Source organism: Meleagris gallopavo, chromosome 15, assembly GCF_000146605.3.
Source record: "Meleagris gallopavo isolate NT-WF06-2002-E0010 breed Aviagen turkey brand Nicholas breeding stock chromosome 15, Turkey_5.1, whole genome shotgun sequence".
In the NCBI taxonomy this organism is placed as follows: Eukaryota; Metazoa; Chordata; class Aves; order Galliformes; family Phasianidae; genus Meleagris; species Meleagris gallopavo.
In genome coordinates this window covers 305,991-313,931 of record NC_015025.2, presented here as the reverse complement: position 1 = coordinate 313,931, position 7,941 = coordinate 305,991, and the positions used below count along the sequence as shown (strand labels likewise).

The following is a 7,941-nucleotide window of genomic DNA, read 5'->3' as shown; positions in this document are numbered from 1 at the left end:
AGTGCGGCGGTTTTCTGTGGGCGAGCGGCAGCGGCGCGCGTCGGGCCGGCGAGGCATGGAGGCCGGCGGGAAAGGCCGGCCGTGGCGGAGAGGGACGGCGAGCGGGAGCCGGAGCGGCGGCGGCGAGAGGCGAGTGCTGTTGTGGCTCGTGTGCGTTTGCGTGTGGGAGAGCGGGGCCGAAACGCTGCGCTATTCCGTGTGGGAGGAAATGGCGAGGGACTCGTCGGTGGGCAACGTGGCTCGGGACCTGGGGCTTTCTCCGAGCCAGCTCGCGGCTCGCAAGGCGCGCGTGGTGTCCGAGGGGAGCGAGCAGCATTTCCGCCTCGATCCGCACAGCGGCGTCCTGACGGTCACGGAGACGCTGGACCGAGAGCGGATCTGTCCGCACAGCGAGAGCTGCGCGCTCTTCTTTAAGCTTTCCTTTGAGAACCCGGTGCAGCTGATCCGCGGGGAGGTGGAGGTTCGCGACGTGAACGACAACTCCCCCGTGTTCCCGCAGAAGGAGGTGGTTCTGGAGATACCAGAAATGGCATCAACTGGGTCTCGGTTCCCCCTAGAAGAAGCACGAGATAAAGACTTGGGTATTAACGGTTTGCAGAATTACAGCCTCTCCCCGAATTCGCATTTCTCCCTTGCTCTCGAAACAGGGAAAGGAGGAGCTGAATTCGTGAAGCTCGTCCTTGAGAGGCCTCTGGACCGGGAGGAGCATCGGGAGTTGCATTTGGTGCTCACGGCCACGGACGGGGGCTCGCCGCCCAGGTCGGGCACGGTTGAGGTGCGGGTGGTGGTGCTGGATGCCAACGACAACATGCCGGTGTTCTCGCGGGAGGTGTACGAGGTGCGCGTGGCCGAGAATAGCCCGCCGGGGCAGCTGGTGGTGCGGGTGTCGGCCGCGGATCCCGACGAAGGCTCCAATGGGAAAGTTGAATACGAATTCACTTCTGAGGAGTCGGGAAATCTGTTCTATCTGAACGCCGCCACCGGAGAGATTCGGGTCTTGGGCAATCTGGATTTTGAAGAAACGGAATACCACGATATTGAGGTCAAAGCCACGGACGGCGGCGGTCTGTCTGCGCACTGCAAAGTGCACGTGGAGGTGCTGGACGTGAACGACAACGCGCCGGAGATCGAGCTGAGCTCGGTGAGCGCGTCCGTCCCCGAGGACGCCCCGCCCGGCACCGTGGTGGCCCTGCTGAGCGTGCGGGACCGCGACTCCGGCGACAACGGGCGGCCGGAGTGCGCCATCGAGGGCGACGTGCCGTTCAGGCTGACGGCCGCGTTCGCCGACCACTACGAGCTGCGCACCAGCGCGGCCCTGGACAGGGAGACGACGGCCGAGTACAACGTGAGCATCGTGGCCGCGGACCGGGGCCGGGCGCGGCTGAGCGCTCGCGAAAGCGTGCGGGTGCGGATCGGCGACGTGAACGACAACGCGCCGCGCTTCACGCAGGCGGCGTACAGCATGTGGGTGAGCGAGAACGAGGCGGGCGCGGTGCGGCTGGGCAGCGTGAAGGCGACGGACGCGGACGCGGGCGCGAACGGGCGCGTGAGGTACGCGCTGGTGCGGGAGGAGGGCGAGGAGCGGCCCGCCGTGTCGGTGGACGCCGAGAGCGGGGACGTGTCCGTGGTGCGGCCGCTGGACTACGAGGAGGTGCGCGCCGTGGAGGTGACGGTGCGCGCGGCCGACGGGGGCTCGCCGCCGCGGAGCGCCACGGCGCTGCTGCGGGTGCTGGTGCGGGACGAGAACGACAACGCGCCCGTGGTGCTGCACCCGCCGGCCGACGGCGGCGCGGCGCTGGGCGAGCTGGTGCCGCGGCGGGCGCGGGCGGGCTACCTGGTGGCCAAGGTGGTGGCGGTGGACGCGGACGCGGGGCAGAACGCGTGGCTGTGCTACGAGCTGGCCAAGGCGACGGAGCCGGGGCTGTTCCGCGTGGGGCTGCACAGCGGCGAGGTGCGCACGGCGCGGGCCGTGGGCGAGCGCGACGCGGCCCGGCACAGGCTGGTGGTGCTGGTGCGGGACCGCGGGCGGCCGCCGCGCTCCGCCAGCGCCACCCTCGCCGTCGCCCTGGCCGACGGCTTCTCCGAAGGCCGCCTGCGGGCGAGCGAAGAGGCGCCGGCCGCCGAGCCCGACGGCCGCCTCACCCTGTACCTCAGCGTCTGCTTGGCCTGCGTGTCCGCGCTCTTCGTGGCCGGCGCGGCGGCCGCCGTGGCCGCCAAGGTGCGGCGGGCCCGGCGGGGCGAGCCGGGGACCTTGCCCACGTTCCCGCGCTCCGCCGCCGACAGCGGCGCCGGCTCCCTGCCCCGCAGCTACGTCTACGACGTCCGCCTCGCCGCCGGCACCGTCGACAGCGAGTTCCGCTTCCTCGGGCCGCTCTTCCCCTGCTTCCCCGCCGGGCTGCCGCAGGGCGCGGCCGAGCAGCGGAGCTCGCTGTGCTCGGCCGGCCTCGGCCAAGAAGAAGGCGACTGGGCCGTGCAGGTGAGGGAGCGGAGCCCCGCGCGGTGGACGAGGGCGAGCGGGGCAGGGGAGAGGGATGGCGGGTGTGGCATGGCAGGGAGCTGCGGAGAGGCTGTGGTAGTGGATTCGGTGGGGTCCCCGGATCGGGACGAGAGGGTGGAGGCGTTCCCGGAGCCGCCTCTTCGTCTCGGCTGCTTCCCGGTTTCGGGCTGCCCGCTGCTCTGCGTGTGGCTCCGTGCCCGGAGTTGTTGCTGGGGGTGATGTATGTGGTGTCAGTCCGAGGAGTGCGGCTGGAGGGTGGACAGCTCCGAAGCAGGAGGGCGGCTGGTTAAGGCACATGGCAGGTCGAAGCCATGGGTGGTGAGGTCAAGAACTTCGAACCTTCTGGTTTCCTCAGTCCTGTGTTTGTCCAGTCCCTGTGTGTTGTTAGCAATGAGATGGTCGTGGACAGTTGTTCACCTCGCTGATGGTATTCCACATCAGGAGTAATTTTTCTTCACCTGCATTAAACCGCATGTTCTGCTTGCAAGTAAGAAGTCTGAGACCTTCTCTATTTCAAATTCTCCCTCTCCTCGATCCAGAAATGTTTTCCACTTTTTTTTTTTGTTGTTGTTTTTTTTGTCCTTGCTATAGGATAATTTGGAGCTTTATGGTAATGCTCTGTATGTCATAGAGCTGCCTTCCTATCCTCTTCCTTTGAACATGGATAGGAAAAAATGACGTTACACATACACTGGTTTAAGATGAGCTGTTTCATTTTCTTGCTAACACCTCCTTATCCCCAACACCCATATGTCAGCTTTCCACTCTCTTCTTTGCAGGGCCGATCTCCGTTCCCTGAAGACACAGCTCCCAGGCCAGCAGAAGAGAACACTTCTTTGGGTCAGTGTCCTTGGCTCACCCATCTGTAATCAAGGAGAAAGAGAAGCATCTCAGTCTTCATGGGCTAGCATTCTCAAAGGGAAGGAGAGCATCGAAAGTATTCTAGGGAGGTTCAGGAGTTCTCTGTTTTAGTGCAAGGGTACTCTCCCGTTAACTTGGACTTCATTCAGGAGGACTGTGTTGCATGCTGGTTACACTAAGATTTGATGTCTTATTGGCATAGCTCTATTGCACTTGAATCTTAAGGGAAATATGAAAGTTGATCTTCAAGATAACTTTATACTACATCAGCTTTCTTGCATTCTTTGTTGTTGTCAAGTGAATCCTGTAAAAATGATTAATTTTCTGTAATCTACTCAATACCATGCTATACAGTCAAAATTAAATAATGTTTGGAAGGGAATTCTTTAGTAACAAGCAGAATGTCCTACACTGGAAATAACTGACATTGGCACACTGTATATTCTACCATATGTTTTCAAATTCTCCAAGCTGCAATGTATGGTCTTTGAATGCTGTGTTCTTGTGTTTGTTTATTTTTTTCATTCATAATGAGAAACTGAAATAAATGGTTATTGAGCATTATTGAGTATAAATTGGTGGATAAGAAATTGCTTGGAAGGTCACAGCCAGAGGGTTGTTGCAAGATGTTTTACTTCCAGGGGTTGGCCGGTGAAGGGAAGTGTCCCCATGTGTCTGTCTGGGGACTGATACTCCTTGATGTCTTTATCATTGACACAGATGGTGGGATCTAGTGCACTCTCAGCAAGTTTGACACCAAGCTGAGTGGTGTAATTGATACCATAGAAGGAATCGATGTCATCCAAAGAGACCTTGACAAACTCAAATGTGGGCCCATATAACCCTAATCAGGTTCAACTAAGGCAAATGCAAGGTGTTGCACTTGGGTTGGGACAATCCCAGATACATATACAGACTGAGAGAAAAAATCCTTTAAAGTAGCACTGCCAAGAAGGACTTAAGGGGTCCTGGTAGATGGCATACGTAACTTGAGCCACTAGTGCACACCTACAGCCCAGAAGGCTGATGGTATCCTGGGCTGCATCAACAGAGGAGCTGCCAGCATAGTGAGGGAAATGGCTGTTCCTCTTTGCTCTGCCCTTGTAAGGCTCTATGTGGTACTCTGATCTGGGGCCCAGCACAGCATAGCAAAGATCTGGAGCTTTTGGAGAGAGTCCAGAGGAGATCCACTAGGATGGTCAGAGGGCTGGAGCACCTCTCCCACAAAGACAGGCTGAGGATTTCTTTGGTTAGGAGAAGAGAAGGCTTCCAGTATTTAAAGGGAGGTTATACAGAAAGAGAGATCAACTTTTTACACAGGAAGATAGTGATAGAACAAGAGGGAATGGTTTTAGACTGAAGGAGGGGAGATTTAGATGAGATGTCAGGGGGAACCTTTTCACTGAGTGGGCAGTGAGGTGCTGGCACAGGCTACTGAGAGAGGTTGTGGATATCCCATCCCTAGGGGTGGTCAAGGCCAGGCTGGATGGGGCCCTAGGCAATCTGATCTAATGCTTGATCTGACGGTTGGCAACTCTGCCCATGCTGTGGGATTGGATCTACATGATATTTATGGTCCCTTCCAACCCAAGCCATACTGTGATAAATCAGAGAATTAAAGGTACTATTTGTGTGGGGTTTTTTTTACCATACAATGGGCTAAGACCTTTACAAAAAAGTTAAGGAGCTGTAGAATATAGGAAGTCAAGGAGCATTCTGTTCCCCTTTTATCAAATGGCATTGAAATATAAATTCATGTGATATTTCATGTTACACATTTTCAAGAGTGAAATACCTAATTAAAAAGTAGTAAAAACTAGTTGGAAATCCCTCAGGTGAGTGTTTTGACTTGTCATAGTCATCATCAAGGAAATATTCATTGCCAGAGGAAATCAATTTGAGCATTTGGAGTGGATTTTATTCAGGGAAAATCAAAGGACCTTGGCAGGAGACTTTGCAGGAGGCAGGAGAAGGTTTGTTTAAATTGTGCTGAGGTTGGAGAGACAAGAGAGATGCTGCCCTGAACCCCTTTGTGAGGGCTTCTGGCCTGAAAGATGGTGAACCAGGGGAGCAATCTCAGTCTATTTCAGAAACCTGCTCTTTTTGGGGTTGGTGGGCTGCAAGAATGTTTCTGTCGACTAACAGAGCTGCAAAAAGGTTAGCTGGGGGTAGCCAGGAGTTGGACTCGATGTTTCTTATGGGTTCCTTCCAACTCAGGCTATTCTATGATTCTATGAAATGGAGATGAGGAAGAGTGTGGAATTGCTCTTAGGGAGAATGGTGGCTGTGTTCCTGCTCCTCTGCTTTCAGAGGGGGGAGCAGACACCCCTGGTACTCTGTATCCAGAGAAGCAGAGAGAAGTTCCTTTGTGGTGAATACTTTCAGCTGAGCCTGCATGCTGCGGTGCAAGAGCAGACAGATTGGGTGGAGCTGTGTGGGCAGACTGAGCCCTGCCAGGTGCATTTCGAGATGCTTCTGGAGAGTTCACTGCCGTCCTTCCAACCTGAGAAAAGCCTCACACATATTAATGATCATGCTCCCGTGTTCTTAAATGAAGAAGTGATTTTAAAAAAATCCAGAAATTGGCAATGTTGGAAGACTCGATTTTTTTTCTGGAAAGTTCTCAGGATCCAGATGGAGGAAAAACAAGTGTTCAGCATTACAGCATCAGCTCGAACCACTGTTTCCACATCTACATCTGCAGGCGGAGTAATGGCAGAAGACACAGTGAGTTGGTGTTGGACAGCGCTCTGGATCAGGAAGAGCAGAAGTGGTTTTCAGCATCATGGCTGTGGATGGTGAGTATCCACCATGCTCTGGCACAGCCTTAATCCACATGGTAGTTCTGGATATAAATGACTACATTCCAGCATTTACCTAGACCTCTACAAAGTCCGAATATTTGAAAATAACTCCTAGGATACCTTAGTGCTGATGATGTCAGCTAAAGGTTTAGACTCAAGAATGGATGAAGAAACAGCCTATTCCATAGTACAAAATTCAGAGGGTAATTGTTTTAATGTTTAAAGTAAATACAGAGATAAGGCAGATTAGACTCCAAATGCCATTGGATTATGAAGAAACGAAGACCTATGAGATACACATCCAGGCCACTGACAAGGAAGGACTGTCCACGCACTGCAAGGTAGAGGTGTGGGTGGAGGATGTGGATGACAATGTCCCTGAGGTGGCAATAACCTTCCACACCAAAACCTTTTCCAAGGCTACTCTGCTGAACAAAGTGGTGGTGTTCTTCAGGATGCAGGACCAGGACTTGGGGCACAATGGCAAGACAAGATGTGAACGGCTGGATGAGCACTTCAGCATTTCACTGCTGGCCGGTGAAGCATATGTGGTGGTGACATTGGAAGCACTGGACCAGGAGGAGGTGTCAGAGTACAACATGACAGTGTGGGCCAGCCACATGGGTTCTCCCACACTCTCAGCATTGAAGACACAGCCGATGTGGCTCTTGGATATTAATGACAACCTTCTCTCAGACTGTTTACACCATTGTTAAGCAATGACAAGCCTGTGGGGAAGATCCTGAACCGTCTAGATGCTACGGACACCAGCATGGTTGAGAACACCCATGTGAGGTGCATACAGGAGACAAAACCACCAGTGGCCACTGATGTGACACACTTCTTGTCGATGGATGCCAAGAGTGGCACTGTATAAACGTTGTGTCCTCTGGACTATGAGGAAGCATGCAACTTTGAGGTGACCATACGTGCTTCTGATAGGGGCTTGCCACTGCTGAGCATCTCGGTGTTGCAGTACTTGATGGTGTGGGACAAGAAGGATGACGTGGCCAATATGTTGCAACCACTGCCTGACAGCAACATAGTGATGGGCAACCTTGTGCTGTGGCAGGTGTGGGTGGGCTACCTGGTGTCCAAGATGGTGAATGGTGGACAAGGATACACTGCAGAATGCATGTTCTATGAACTGTTCTTCCTCCACTCCATCATTGCTGTTTCAGGATCCAATCTCTTCAAGGGTCACCTTTGCCTAAGGCTTCAATGCCCTGCTGCCTATTTTTAACGTGTTGGCAAATTCATTAGTGGATGGATGGCATGGATCCATTAGTCTATGGATGGTATGGACCTCTGAGGCCACACTATGAAGTATCTTTGATAAGTGGTTTGGGGCAGAGCGACTTTAGATTCCTGTGGCCCATCCTGCCAAGCACATCAACCGTATGGAGCCTGCAGCATGTGGGCTACATGGAAGCCTAGAGTGGGAGAAGAGCAGCTCCCGATGTTCTGGCTAGCTGCATGTCCTACTCAGGAAGCATACATGGAAGAGTGGAGGACATGCTTGAGTTCACACTAAGCTATGAGCAGCTCCAGTCCTTGTCTATAGTGTGACAAGATATAATTTCATTAATCCAAATACTCATTTTGCAGAAAGAAATGTCTTTGCAAACTGTCTTATCTAATCCCCTTAAAAAATACGGTATGCCACATATGATAAGGTTTTATTAGAAGTGACACACCAATGGATATTTGGAGATTCTGACGCTGCGATATGTTGCGTGTTTTTTTCTTATTTCTCCGCCGCGTGTGGCGGCCAGAGGC

The 7,941-nt window shown here is 53.9% G+C and overlaps 1 protein-coding gene across 2 annotated transcripts in view; it reads left to right on the top strand.

Annotated features, from left to right (window-relative positions):
- The first annotated feature begins 6 nt into the window (after positions 1 to 6).
- The window catches only part of LOC104913214 (protocadherin beta-15-like), a 26,769-nt gene continuing 18,834 nt past the window's right edge, over positions 7 to 7,941 (top strand). Inside the window, exons 1-2 of one of the 2 annotated variants that reach the window (XM_010718804.3) lie at positions 7 to 2,476; positions 3,277 to 3,922. In XM_010718804.3, coding sequence (XP_010717106.1) covers positions 56 to 2,476; positions 3,277 to 3,366 — 2,511 coding nt within the window. In that variant the 5' untranslated portion in view covers positions 7 to 55 and the 3' untranslated portion in view covers positions 3,367 to 3,922. Of the gene's footprint in view, positions 2,477 to 3,276; positions 3,923 to 7,941 lie in introns of those variants that run through there. The other variant, XM_019620340.2, reaches the window with a different exon arrangement.